The 14,831-nt window shown below is 41.4% G+C and overlaps 1 protein-coding gene across 8 annotated transcripts in view; it reads right to left on the bottom strand.

Annotated features, from left to right (window-relative positions):
• LOC118359715 (oxysterol-binding protein-related protein 2-like) overlaps nucleotides 1-14,831 on the bottom strand; it is a 39,312-nt gene that overhangs the window by 11,537 nt on the left and 12,944 nt on the right. The window contains exons 2-8 of one of the 8 annotated variants that reach the window (XM_035738356.2): nucleotides 11,152-11,244; nucleotides 9,664-9,848; nucleotides 3,546-3,669; nucleotides 3,074-3,149; nucleotides 2,722-2,922; nucleotides 2,522-2,619; nucleotides 1,455-1,637 (exon numbers count right to left, since the gene is read on the bottom strand). In XM_035738356.2, coding sequence (XP_035594249.1) covers nucleotides 1,455-1,637; nucleotides 2,522-2,619; nucleotides 2,722-2,922; nucleotides 3,074-3,149; nucleotides 3,546-3,669; nucleotides 9,664-9,700 — 719 coding nt within the window. In that variant the 5' untranslated portion in view covers nucleotides 9,701-9,848; nucleotides 11,152-11,244. Of the gene's footprint in view, nucleotides 1-1,454; nucleotides 1,638-2,521; nucleotides 2,620-2,721; nucleotides 2,923-3,073; nucleotides 3,150-3,545; nucleotides 3,670-9,663; nucleotides 9,852-10,116; nucleotides 10,242-10,356; nucleotides 10,516-11,151; nucleotides 11,245-14,831 lie in introns of those variants that run through there. The other 7 variants (XM_035738357.2, XM_035738355.2, XM_035738354.2 and 4 more) reach the window with 7 other exon arrangements.

The following is a 14,831-nucleotide window of genomic DNA, read 5'->3' on the forward strand; positions in this document are numbered from 1 at the left end:
AGCATGACCAAATTAAACTGCTTGCTACTCAGGCCGAGAAGATAGGATATGCATATAATTAGTAGAATTGGATAGAAAACACTAAAGTTTCCAAACCTGTTAAAATAATGTCTGTGAGTATAACAGATCTGATATGGCAGGCTAAAACCAGAGGAAAATCCAAGTGCTATTATTTTGAAAGGCTGTTTTTCCATTGAAAGCCTATCCACCATACAAAGACTTAGGACCCAGTTCACGAGCTCTGTGGCTTCTTCTACATGTGGCCAGTCTTTAGGCATTGTTTCAGGCTTTTACTCTGAAAAATGAGGGAGACACAGCACTTTCAATCAGTGGCCAGTGTTAATTTCCATTCACCAGCCATGCGTCTGATCGGGAAGCGCCTTTCTTGTTTCTACTTTCCTACCGACAAAGCTTTTGTCCGGTTGAAATATTATTGATTATTTATGACAAAAACAATCAGAGGACTGATTTTAAACATTGATTGGCATGTTTCTACTAACTTTTAGTGTACTTTTTAAAAACTTTTCGTCTGGACTTAGTGCACGCGCCTTAAGCATTTGGATTACTGGACAAAATGCGCAAACAAAAAGGAGGTTTTTGGTCATAAAGAGGGACATTATCGAACAAAACAAACATTTGTCTAATATGGAGACCTGGGAGTGCCACCAGATGAAGACCCTCAAAGGTAAGTGATTAATTTTAATGCTATTTATGACTTTTGTGACACTCTCCTTGGCTGGAAAATGGCTGTATGGGTTTCTGTGACTAGGTGCTGACCTAACATAATCGCAAAGTGTGCTTTGTCCGTAAAGCCTTTTTGAAATCGGACACAGCGGTTGCCTTAAGGAGAAGTTTATCTTTATTCGTATATTTAACACTTGTATAGTTTATCAATGTTTATGATGAGTATTTCTGTAATTTGATGTGTCTCTCTGCACTTTCACCGGATGTTTGTTTGAGACAATGCATTTCTGAACGCGCCAATGTAAACTGAGATTTTTGGATATAAATATGAACTTTATCAAACAAAACATACATGTATTGTGTAACATGAATTCCTATGAGTGTTATCTGATTAAGATCAAAGGTTAGTGATTAATTTAATCACTATTTCTGACTTGTGATCCCTCTCCTTGGCTGGAAAATGGCTGTATGGTTTTCTGTGACTAGGTGCTGACCTAACATAATCACATGGTGTGCTTTCGCAGTAAAGCCTTTTTGAAATCGGACACTGTGGTTGGATTTACAATACATTTCTTTAAAATGGTGGATAATACATGCATGTTTGAGGAATTTTAATTATGTGATTTCTGTTTTGAATTTGGCGCCCTGCAATTTCACTGGCTGTTGTCGAGGTGGGACGCTACCGTAAGTAAGCATTTCACGGTAAAGTATACACCTGTTGTATTCGGCACAAGTGATAAATAACATTTGATTGGATTGATTTGACTCACTTGAGGAGTTCTAGTGTGATGGTTCCCTTTGGCTCGGCCTCCACACTCTTGCCCCAAAACTTTAGTTTGGGGTAGATGGAGCCGTGGAAGACGAAGTCCCCGACTAGGCTTTCAGCATGGAAGGCACTGATGGGGGGGTGGTGGCTGACCTGCTCCGAGATCAGCCTGTAGCCATGGTCCTCTCTAGGGGAGAGAGAGAGAGAGCGAGACAGAGGAGAGAGAAAAGAGAAAGGGAGGATGAGAAAGAGGGGAAGAAAAATAATATAGGCAGGACAAGAGGAAAAAATACAGACTTATCATAGCACATTGAAAATAAGGTCAACAGAGGAACATATACTTAGAAATGTCCTTGTTTTTGAAAGAAAAGCAACAACAAAAAAGTCCATTAAAATAACATCAAATTCAGAAATACAGTGTAGACATTGTCAATGTTGTTAGTGACGATTGTAGCTGGAAACGGCTGATTTTTAATGGAATATCTATATAGCCATACAGAGGCCCATTATCAGCAACCATCACTCCTGTGTTCCAATGGCATGTTGTGTTAGCTAATCCAAGTTTATCATTTCAAAAGGCTAATTGATCATTAGAAAACCCTTTTGCAATTATGTCAGCACAGCTGAAAACTGTTGATTAAAGAAGCAATAAAACTGGCCTTTAGACTAGTTGAGTAACTTGGATTAGCTAACACAACATGACATTGGAAAACAGGAGTGATGGTTGGTGATAAATGTAGATATTCCATTAAAAAGCTGCATTTTCCAGCTACAATAGTTATTTACAACATTAACAATGTCTACACTGTATTTCGGATCAATTTGGTGTTATTTTAAATGGACGACACAAAAAAGTGCTTGTCTTTCAAAAACAAGGACATTTCTAATAATGGTAGTATTATTGTTAAATTCATGGGTGAAAGCAGGTAAAGATGTCCTATTAAAGGCTTGAAGACCAATACAGTGTGCAGTCTAGTCAGAGACAGGGAGGAACAGTCCAGAGCTCCACAGCTTTTTACAACACCTCTCTATGCAACTAGGTATAGAAGTGTTGCAGTCCTGTCCCCTCACCGTGTCAGCTCATAGGTCTCTCCTAGCAGAGGGTTGAAGGGCTTTCCAGTTCTGTCCCACTGTGACGCTACGGCCGACACGGCAAAAGCAGCTACCGCCTGGGAAGACACGAGGGGAATATTCACTGTCTCTTACTGTTTAGTCATCCAACTGGGTTATCGGAAGCTTCCTTTGTTGTTACGGTGTGTGTATGCTCTCACCTGCATGCGCTCTATGGAGTCAGACAGCGAGCAGGCTTTGTTGTTACGGTGTGTGTATGCTCTCACCTGCATGCGCTCTATGGAGTCAGACAGCGAGCAGGCTTTGTTGATGAGGTATGTGTGCTCCATGTACTCAGTGATCCGCTGGAGGAAGCTCAGGGGCTCGTTGAACACAATGGGCATGGTGATCTTGGACAGCTCCTACACACGCGCAGAGAAAATAAGCAAGATTAGAATGTCAAATACCTTCACAGAAGTGGGATGAATTCAAACTCTTTAGCATAGAAACCTAGAGAATGTCATTGTCTATAAATAGATGTGTGATTCTTTAGATATGGTCTGTAGCCCTTACCAGTCCAATGCATTTCTTTAGAATGCCCCACACACTGAAGTTGTTTCTGGAAAACATTGGGGCGGGTAGTGTTGTCCTGAAAGATTTAAGGATAAGACAGACAAAACACACAAAGACAACATATTAGTGTCTTGTAGAGAATCAGAGAAGGTGAGTATCACCATGATGACGATCACTACTAAAGTATGTGATTGTAGGCTGACCTGTTGGATGTTATTATATACTGACTGGCTGGCTAACTGGGTTAGAGATAAATGGAGCATGTGGACTGACCAGTCTTCTAGCAGGGTTAAAGCTATTAAGAATGTGAGAGAAAGAGAGGGAGGGAGGGAGGGGGGCAGTAGAGGGAGAGCAACACAGAGTCAGAAAGAGACAGATTACGATAGTGTGAGAGAGTGCGAGAGGAGATCGAAAAGAAAGATGGAGAGAAAGAGAAGACCTGGAGAGGAGGACAACAGGAATCTTAGCGTACCGGTGTTTCCTGATTCCGTTCTCCTGTGGCAAGGAACCATTGTTCCTCTGGGTGCCATCATACACCAAGGCATCTTTAAAACTGGCCTCCGATGTGCCTTCATACGACTCATCAGAGTCCAGGCCTAACAGACAAACACACACAAATTAGGGAAAGGCTATAGAGCTATTTTCTGTTTACCATCAGTCATGTTGAGTGATGCACGTGCATCTGTAGCAGGATAGCTAACATGGATGTTGGAACATTGACAAACTTAACAGTGATTGATTACTGTGAAAACGCGCAAGACTGATGGCTATGTCCAACAAGTATATTATTCTTGTAGCTTTATCTAGCTCTATTTGTGATCTTTGACCTTGCCTTACTAGCCCTTAGGTAATCACCCTCTGATGACATAGTGATGTTGTAGACGATAACCATCTGATTACATGTTTGGTAGCCTCTCCACTCACAGCCCGTCATCCCGTATACAGGTTGAAAATGGCAGATTTTGTCATTGATAAATGCCTAAATTTGAACGCAGTGGATATACATTAACATGCTATACATGTCAGAGCTCAGGTTATCCACTTCATAGCGCTGTATGGGTTTTGACTGACAGCCATTCTAAACTTGAGCACACGAGATGACCGCATCCCTCCCGCTAATTGGGCAACTTTTGTAAATTTGTTATCAGAGAGAAATGCTGTAAATTGAAAGGAGACTATGTGTTCTGAAAGATACAGCTTCGATGTTACACAATCAAATCACTCATTAGTCCCAAATGTGCACTTCACATTTCTAGATTTGAAGACTCATGTCATTTACAGTATCAACATTTATGATCGCTATGTTTTATCCAGTTAAAGATGGCATGCCTAACCTGGGTAGTCCTGAATAGAATAAGATGTTTGTAGTATTGTGACAAAAATATGCCATGGAACACGACTCCATTCTATGCGCACATGAATTACAATTTGTCTGAAGTGCAGTTTGAAAGGAGATCACGAAGATCATATTTTATAACATAGCTAGCTATGTTCGCAATAGAATAAGCTTTCAAATTACACCCACCTGACCCAGATTGCGATTTATACCTTTATAAACGTTTTTGGATTGCGTAAACAGTAATTGTATGAGGGTGGGGACGGAGGGCTGTGTTCCAAACAAAAAACGATGAGCGGGTTTGCTTCAGTTCCTCAATGGCAAGGATAGGAGAGCTCATAAAAACCACTTTATAGTGACATGTTGACTAGCATGGGCACGAGCGCGCATGTTGGTTTTGTACATCCACATCAGGACACACAGGTTGAAATATCAAAACAAACTGAACCAACTAGACTCATTTAGGGACAGGTCGAAAAACATTAATGCCCAGCTAGTTGCTAGCTAAATATTGGGTTGTTATTTTACCTGAAATGCACAATCTCCTTTTTTTCTGGATCTTTGTAGAATTTGGACCCATTTTGAGTTACACAAAATAGTATGTTCTCTACTCCGACAATTATTCCACAGATAGTCATTTCTAGTCATTTCATCTTCTGACTTTATATGGCAGTTGGCAACCAACTTTATTAAGGTGCATTACCACCACCAACTGGACTGGTGTGGACCCCAGTTCGTCTTTCTCACCCACATGGGTATATGCTCCTAAAAACCAATAAGGAATGGGAGAGGCGGGACTTGCAGTGCTTCAAGCATCAAAAATAGAACCAAGTTCTATTTTAGCGCCTGGCTACACAGAAGCTTGTTGAGACGTGCAAGCAGTTTGGATTCAATTATTGAATAATGTGTGTACATTTATTTTGCAATGCTCGAGCACATAAGTGTTGTTTTATTTGTTTATTGAAACCAGGTTCTCTGTTCACTTGCTCAATATAAGATGGAAGGGAGTTCCATTCAATCATGGGTCTGAATAATACTATATGTTTCCTTTCATTCGTTCTGGACCTGGTGACTGTGAAAAGACCCCTGGTGGCATGTCTGGTGGGGTAAGTGTGTGTCAGTGCTGTGTGTAAGTTGACTCTGCAAACAATTTGGATTTTTTAAAAAACAATGTTTCTTATAAAAACAAGAAGTGATGCATTCAGTCTTTCATCAATGCTTAGCCAAGAGAGACTAGTATTGATATCACTGATGAATAGCACAATATTCCGCTCTGTTCTGGGGCCGGTGCAGCTTAACTAGATCCTTCGTGGCAGCAGTTTCCCATATGACTGGACAATAATCAAGATAAAACTAGAGCCTGCAGGACTTGCTTTATGGAGTGTGGTGTCAAAAAAGAAGAGCATCTCTTTATCACCGGACAGACCTCTACCCATCTTTACAACCATTGAATCCACATGTTTTGACCATGATGGTGTTGCCTTAGATGGTAAACTAAATTACTCAGTTTCCTCAACTTGCTTAACAGCCACACCATTCATTACCATATTACGCTCAGGTCTAGAATGCTCTTAGTTTTAGAGATGTTCAGGACCGGTCAATTACTGGCCACCCATTCTAAAACGGACTGCAACTCTTTGTTTAGGGTTGCAGTGATTTCACTAGCTGTGGTTGCTGACACATAGGGTTGAATAATGAGCATACATGGACACACAAGCTTTGTTTAATGCCACTGGCAGGTTATTGGTAAACATAGTGTACCGCAGAGCACATTTACATGTTAAACATTAGAATAGATGATATAAAAGAAACCCCTCTGGTGTTCTGTTGGATAAATACAATAGCTCCGAATTCACGATATGTTGGCGGTTGCAAAGCCATAACATACGTTTTTTTCAACAGGTTACGGTCAATAATATCAACAGCTGCACTGAAATCTATCAGTCGAGCTCCCACAATCTTCATATCAATTTCTTTCAACCAATCATTAGTTTCAGTGCAGTACATGTTGAGTGCCTCTCTATAAGCATGCTGAAAGTCTTGTTCAATTTTTCTTTTACAGAGAAATAGTATTGTATTTGGTCAAACAATTAACAGTTTTAGGGAAAATAGTCTTTACATTACATAACTCACCTAAGCCTGACAAGGTTACCTCATATATAATTATATAATCTACCTTTTTTAAATTTATTATATTTTATTTTCTTCACACCAAAATACACACACAACAACAACTACAGACGCACACAAACCCCAACTACATCTCCTCTGCCCAGACACGCATGGCTCACACCTCCAACCCTAGTTGCTGCATTATTGTTTGCCACATGGCCTTACGTTGTACCAATTTTTTTTTATTAAAATCGGTCACCATGCTATTAAAAATAGTCATTATTTGATTTTTCCATTGTATTAACGATTAATGGGCTGCAATTTCTGAGACTGGTAACTAATGACCTTATCCTCTGCAGCAGAGGCAACTCTGGGTCTTCCTTTCTCATAGCGGTCCTCATGAGAGCCAGTTTCATAATAGCGCTTGATGGTTTTTGCGACTGCACTTGAAATTCTTGAAAATGTTCCAGAATGACTGACCTTCATGCCTTAAAGTAATGATGTTGTTTCTCTTTGCTTATTTGAGTTGTTCTTGCCATAATATGGACTGTCTATTACCAAATAGATCTTCTGTATACCAACCCTACCTTGTCACAACAACTGATTGGCTCAAACGCATTAAAGAAAGAAATTCCACAAATTAACTTAACAAGGCACACCTGTTAATTGAAATGCATTCCGGGTGACTACCTCATGAAGCTGGTTGAGAGAATGCCAAGAGTGTGCAAAGCAGTCATCACTATACAGTATTCCCAGAAAGCATGGATTATTGAATCATTGTTAGTTTTACACTTAACAAGACTGCCATTGTGTTGTAGAATGTGAATTTTGACAGTTGTATAGAATTTATTATACATTAGTTACTGTATTAAGCGTACATTTTCGTTAACTGTAATTTCATTAGTTATGCTCCTACTTTCCCTCCATCTTGAGCCAACAGTTCTTTTTAAGTCCTTGTTCCATTCATTTATATGCGTTGTCTTGGCTGTATGCTTAGGATTGATGTCCCGTTGGAAAGTGAACCTTCGCCCCAGTCTGAGGTCCTGAGCAGGTTTGATCAATGATCTGTGTACTTTTCTCCGTTCAGCTTTCCTTCGATCCGGACTAGTCTCCCAGTCCCTGCCGCTGAAAAACATCCACACAGCATGATGCTGCCACCATGCTTCACCGTAGAGATGGTGCCAGGTTTCCTCCAGACGTGACGCTTGGCATTCAGGCCAACGAGTTCAATCTTGGTTTCATCAGACCAGAGAATCCTGTTTCTCATGGTCTGAGAGTCCTTTAGGTGCCTTTTGGAAAACTCCAAGTGTGCTGTCATGTGCCTTTTGCTGAGGAGTGGCTTCTGTCTGGCCACGCTACCAGAGGCCTGATTGGTGGAGTGCTGCAGAGATGGCTGTCTCATCCCCGTGGAAGAGTCGGGTTCTTGGTCACCTCCCTGGCCAAGGCCATTCTCCCCCAATGGCTCGGTTTGGCCGGGCGGCCAGCTCTAAGAGGCCGCTGTGTTCTTAGGGACCTTCAATGCTGCAGACATGTTTTGGTACCCTTCCCCAGATCTGTGCCTCGACTCAATCCTGTTTCAGAGCTCCACGGACAATTCTTTCAACCTCAAGGCTTGGTTTTTGCTCTGACACGCTGTCAACTGTCGGACCTCATATAGACAGGTGTGTGCGTTTCCATATCATGTCCAATCAATTGAATTTACCACAGGTGAACTCCAATCAAGTTGTAGAAACATCAAGGATTATCAATGGAAACAGGATGTCCCTAGCTCAATTTCGAGTCTCATGGCAAAGGGTCTGAATACTTATGTAATTAAGGTATATGTTGTTTTTTATACATTTTTCATTATGGGTTATTGTGTGTAGATTTGAGGAAAAAAATGTATTTAATCCATTTTAGAATAAGGCTGGAACGTAATCAAATGTGGAAAAAGTCAAGGGTCTGAATACTTTCCCAATGCGCTGTATAATAACAAGTAAACAGTCTGACATTTGACAGTCTTACAATTAGGCTACAGGTGAAAGAAATGACTACATGGGAGGGAGCCACAGAACTAATGCACTATGACGTGATGCAAATTGACACAACATACACCGACTGAGCTAAGCATTTATTTGCTATAAATAATTAATATAATAATAATAATAATAATAATAATATAATATAATATATGCCATTTAGCAGACGCTTTTATCCAAAGCGACTTACAGTCATGTGTGCATACATTCTACGTATGGGTGGTCCCGAGGATCGAACCCACTACCCTGGCGTTACAAGCGCCATGCTCTACCAACTGAGCTACAGAAGGACCACACATATATTATTATTATTATTATTATTATTATTATTATTATATATTAAATAATTCATGAATAAATAATTAGCTTGATCAACCCGGAACACCCAAAGAAATCTGATCTGGGATTCATAAGAATATCTGATCGACATAAACAATAACTTGATGACACTGTGTGATCTGCAGTTCACCCCACGTTCAGCAGGCTTTGTCCATCCTTTCATTCCCTCGCACATACGTGCACGCACACCTCCGCAAGTTTGTTTCTCCACAGAGCCACCAGCACATACGCGTTGTTCCCCAGCCAATCGCACACGTGCACGGACAAAAGTAGCCGACAAAGGAGTTTGTGTCTGCTGGAGCCTTGGCTGTAAAATATCATGCGTTGCGGCGGTGCTTCGCTGCATTATTGAAGCTATCAGTTCCACTGCTAAGATTACAGTATACTGTGTGGCACTGGGCCACTGTGAGCTAAAGTACAAAAGACACATCTCCTGCCCATAACAGTGTGTCAAGCGCAACAGTCCAAAATGGCAAGAGCCATTAAATGTCAAGACCACAACAAGGTCATGTTCAGGAGGTATAAACAGGAGACAATGTATTTGAGAATTTAGCAAAAAAGAAAAATGAACATTTCCTGGTAGCCCTTCCTGTTTTAAAAACTCCCATTTTGAACCTGCTGAACGTGACCATGACAAGAGTGATGATAAATAACTGTTAAGTCACTGTCAATACTCTGTCTCTGTGTGTGTCTTCTATTCTCCTACAACTATGTGGTAACATTTGAAGTTCTTGTAAGTAATTATATTATCTAGGCCCGCCCCCCGTTCGGACAGGGACACCCACCTGTGACTGCATCGTAGAACTCGTCATCGTTGTTCATTGTACAGAGTCAAAGTCAGACCTCCAGGTGCTAGCGGAGAGAGAGGTGAGTCTCTAAAGCATGGTCCCTCTAGTGAGCCTCACTGGTAACTGGCACTTCAAATGACTCCTCCTCCACGGCAGGACAGGTAGCAGCTCACACAGCAAACCTGCTGGACAAAGACAATCAGGTCAGGGTTGTATTCATTAATGCACACTGTAGCGTAATGTTTTGCAACGGAAAACAAAAACGAGCAGTTCTTATTAGACAAGTCCAGGTAGTCCCTCCCTGTTTCAGTCCGTTTTCTTCCATTTTGTGTCGAATGAATATGACCCAGACAGACCCCCATTAACGATCACACATCAACAACAACAATACAACTAGGCAATCTGTCCATGAAACTATTAATTTCACAAAACACTCATTCACTCATCTACCAGTAGACTATATGAACTCTTCTCCTTGCTGTCCCTCTAGTCTAGTAGCTGTGGTTTCTGGTTTGGAGTGGACCCAGTGAGTGGTGGCCTGTATGGTCCACTGAGCCCAAACAAACAGTGCTCAAATTACATAACTAAACACAGGAGCAAAATGGCTGCCATTTGCTGTGTCAGTCTGTCGGTCGGTCGGTCTGGTGTTAATCTGATCCTGAACTTTCTCTCTGTGTGAGTTAGCCTTACCTGCTGTTCTGCTGTCTGTTAGTCTCCCTATTCAGACCTAGCCTGTGGTCTAGGAGGTTTTTCTGGGTGTAGGACGACTAGGGAGGGTGACTGACTTCTCTATTTGTGTCCTTAGTCTTTACATACCCAGTACCAGGAACGCCTCAAACAAACTCACTGGTGAACTTTGGACTGTACCACAATCGATAAGCGAGGAGACCGGTTGGTGCATAAGCCCTATGTATTCAGTTCTGCAGAGGATTGGTCACATCTAAGCTCCATATTAAAAGTTAATAAAATACACACCCCCCCTCAGGACTGGGCGCTATAGCCCAAATATATCAATGTTTTTCACTGTTGACTGTATAGTGGTATGACAGTATTTTATGTTTTTGAAATAATAAAAGTTCTAAATTATTTTTCATGAGTAGTGCATGACCCTAGGATGGCAACACATACATTCTAAGTGGCTTTAAATGGGCTTTTTCCATTCTGATTTGTTTTATACATAAACAAACGAGGACAAAACTGACAGTGAAGTAGTACAATTTGTAGAACTTCCTTTATTTAGCATCGTATCGACACAGACGGTATTATAAAATCCCTACCGGGTTGTGGATTTCTACCAGTATAGGCTACCTTGGAAAGTATTCAGATCCCTTGACTTTTTCCACATTTTGTTAGGTTACAGCCTTATTCTAAAATTGATTCAATTGTTTTTTCCCCCCACTTATCTACTCACAATACTCCATAATAAAGCTATTTTTAGATGTGACCAATCCTCTGTGTGGAACTGAATACATAGGGCTTACTCACCAACAGTTCTCCTCCTCGCTTAGCGATCGTGGTACAGTCCAAAGTTCACCAGTGAATGTGTTTGAGGCGTTACTGGTACTGGGTAAGTAAAGACTAAGGACAAAAAGAGAAAAGTTAGTCTGGGGCAGGTTTTCATCAAGGATCTCTCTGTACTTTGCTCTGTTCATCTTTCCCTCAATCCTGACTAGTCTCCCAGTGCATGCCGTTGAAAAACAGCCCCACAACATGATGCTGGCCCCACCATGCTTCACAGTAGGTATGGTTCCTGACCAAGGCCCTTCTCCCCTGATTGCTCAGTTTGGCCGGGAGGCCAGCTCTAGCAAGAGCATTGGTGGTTCCAAACATCTTCCATTTAAGAATGGAGGCCACTGTGTTCTTGGGGACCTTCAATGCTGCGGAAATGTATTGGTACCCTTCCTCAGATCTGTGCCTCGTCACAATCCTGTCTTGGAGCTCCATGGAAAATTCTTTCAACCTCAAGGCTTGATTGCTGCTCTGACATGCACTGTCAACTGTGGGACCTTATATAGACAGGAGTGTGCCTTTCCAAATCATGTCCAATCAATTGAATTTATCACATGTGGACTCCAATCAAGTTGTAGAAACATCTCATGGATGACCAATGGAAACAGGATGCACCTGAGCTCAATTTCAAGTCCCATAGCAAAGGGTCTGAATACTTATGTAAATAAGGTATGTTTATTTTTTTTTTGACATTTGCAAAAATTTCCAAAAAGCTGCTTTTGCTTTGTCATTATGGGATATTGTGTGTAGATTGATAAGGAAAACTTTTTATTTAATCCATTTTAAAATAAGGCTGTAAGGTAAAAATGTGGAACAAGTCAAGGGGTCTTAATACTTTCTGAATGCCCTGTATATTGTTGATGTTACTAACATTATAACAGTTAATGAGAACAAGTGATAGATTTCAGTCAAGGGTTTCTCTATATTGAAACCTTAAAAATGGTGCCTCAGATTTGGATAGGATAACCAAATGAATCAAACAAAAATCAGATCAATGAATTATTCCAGTAATTAATCAGTAAATTATCTGGAGCATTAATTAGCCGAGTCACCACTGATCCACAACATTTGCATAGATGAAGCAATCTCTTCTTTTATAAAAGTGTGCGCTGTCTCTTTAAGACCCAATATGTCATTCACACACAGACCATTCAAGGCTTGAGCAAAGATGATCTTGACTGGGAGAGATGTGAGGCGGGGGAGACAAAGTGAATGACTAATGTTTTTTGGGACAATCAGATTTGAAATGAGCAATATTTTGCATTATGGTTTGCATATTATGACAAACACGGTACTCGGGTAGTGAATTGATGTTAGCTTCAGTTGTAAGCTAGCACGGAAAGTTAGCCCACAAAGCTGGAAGTTATTGGTATCTTCTTGCAATGTGAAGACTTGTAGCCTGTAATGGACAGTTATAAGAAATTGTACGTGCATTATTTAAGTGTGTTAAGTTCTGTGTAGCATACAGCCCATACTCCCAGTGAGTGCAGTGGTTCCTCAGGACAGGCTAGAGCCGGCAATGACTAAGGCGAGTAGGAACGGTACGCTCAATCAGTAGACGCCAGACATTTGACAGAAGTACCAAAAGTTTTTCATATTCTAGGATCGAAAAAGTAGACGTTTCTTCAACACTAGTCACCTCACACAAGAAAGTGTTTAGGCAACTTATGACACTTTAATGCATTCATCATGTGTCAAATGAATCGATGATTATGGTTTTGTCTATCTATGCAGGAACTAAGGGGTGAGGAGAGTTGAAGTAGGCCTATAGCAGACATTGACCAATAATTAGATAAAATGCTTGAGGAGCAACTATGACCTCCCACTGCTGACCCCATCCTTGGCCTTTGAAAGTTCCCTAGGCTGTTGCCGTAACTCTAAGTCCATCAGCAGACAGAGGCATCAGGAACAGACAACAGTAGAGACCTACTCATATCTGAACATATGAGACCTTGCTCTCCCCCCGTTCCCCGTGTGAGCCATCTGGTTGGCCGTTAGCATCTCTCAGGTCACACTCACTCCATCGACCTCTCATTAAGGATTACATAAGTGTTAGAGACATGGCACCATATCATGCCATATGCATCATAGGTAAACAATATGTTATCACACACTAACTACTCGCTCAATCATAAGTCTATTTAGTGCGATGAAAAAGAGCACAGTATGACCCAGAGGATAACGCTACAGTCAGTCTGGTAGCTAGAGACTGGGTGAACAGGGGAGGAGTTTTCTTAAGGTAGGGGTTTCTTAAGGTAACTTACACACAACTCAACTGTTGTTACTCTACATTCGTTTGGCCATATTACTGATTGAACATTTCATACAGTTGGCAGCCCAAATATCTTATTAACAGTGTTACGAATCCCTTTTGGCCCGACAGTCTAGGGGGGATGGTACATAATTCATACAAATTCTAATAGTGACAAAGTAAAAGTGTGAACGAAATAACCACGACAACTGAAATCTACCATCAAACTCAGGGTTTATTGGAAAACACATGGTAATGGGGGGAGCAGGAAAAGGGGCTGAGCTGGACCCAAGGAAAGAAATAATAAGTATTCAAAAACACCCCTAAGCTAGCTACCCTATTTCAACAACAGCTAACTAACTAACCAAAAATACAGTGGGTGGTCCTGTAGGGTATTTAACAAAGTTTACCTACGGGTAGTGTATGCCCGTGGGCGACTTGTCTTGGTCCCCCTTTTCCCACCAGCAAACAAACAAACACCATAACCAAAAACAATACTCACAGGTGAGGACAAAGTGCAATGGAGGTGCTCAAACAAAAGATAGCTCAATACATAGAGAGTGAAACAGAGAGACCTACAGACATGGCATTTACAGAGAGATTGAGCTCTACAGCAAACAACTGCCAGGGTGTTGCTCCGTAACAAACAGTCATGAGAACAAATAGGCCTAACCATCATTTACCTAAATGGGACACAAATAGAAGGTTCAAACTGTCATATGATCAACAAAGGTCCAACCGATCGCTTTCCTTCGGACACGACAGGTGTAACTACAATACACACATCCGAAGCCTTGACTGCCATGAGCAAAATTGTCACTTAAACAAACAAGAGCAACACAACCTAACTGACAAATTCAGATAACTGATTCCTTAAAGGACGTGGGAAGAACACTTGACAGACTAATGAGAGTAGCAACCCATCAGACAGATAACAGCTGTAGCCTCAGACAGACAGTAATAATGGGGACAGAGCCATTGCCAACCCATTATGCCATTCAAATTCTCTATGCTGCTCCTAGTACGGTCCTGTGTGGTTGGTAAACAACATCCAAAACCAGCGGAAGTCAGAGACGAGAGAGAGAGAAAGGGAAGAGAGCCTCAGCCATGGAGAGCTGTCACCATGCGAGAGGCACAGACACACACAAACACACAGTGAAATTTGACACACACAAACACACATACCTCTGTGTGCCTGTGAGGACATGGACTTTGAGGAATGGTAGCTACAGCAACGACCTGAGAAAATTGAATAGACTCCCGTTTGGCAAGCAGAGTGGCTTCTTAGGGGTTAGCTGAGAGCAAAATAACACATGGGACCAACACACCCAGGAGCCCCATTAAGAGAGAACACAAAGCCTGGAGAGTGTGTGTGTGCGTGCGCATGTGTGTGTGTGTAAAGCTA

This window comes from Oncorhynchus keta, chromosome 27 (assembly GCF_023373465.1).
Source record: "Oncorhynchus keta strain PuntledgeMale-10-30-2019 chromosome 27, Oket_V2, whole genome shotgun sequence".
In the NCBI taxonomy this organism is placed as follows: Eukaryota; Metazoa; Chordata; class Actinopteri; order Salmoniformes; family Salmonidae; genus Oncorhynchus; species Oncorhynchus keta.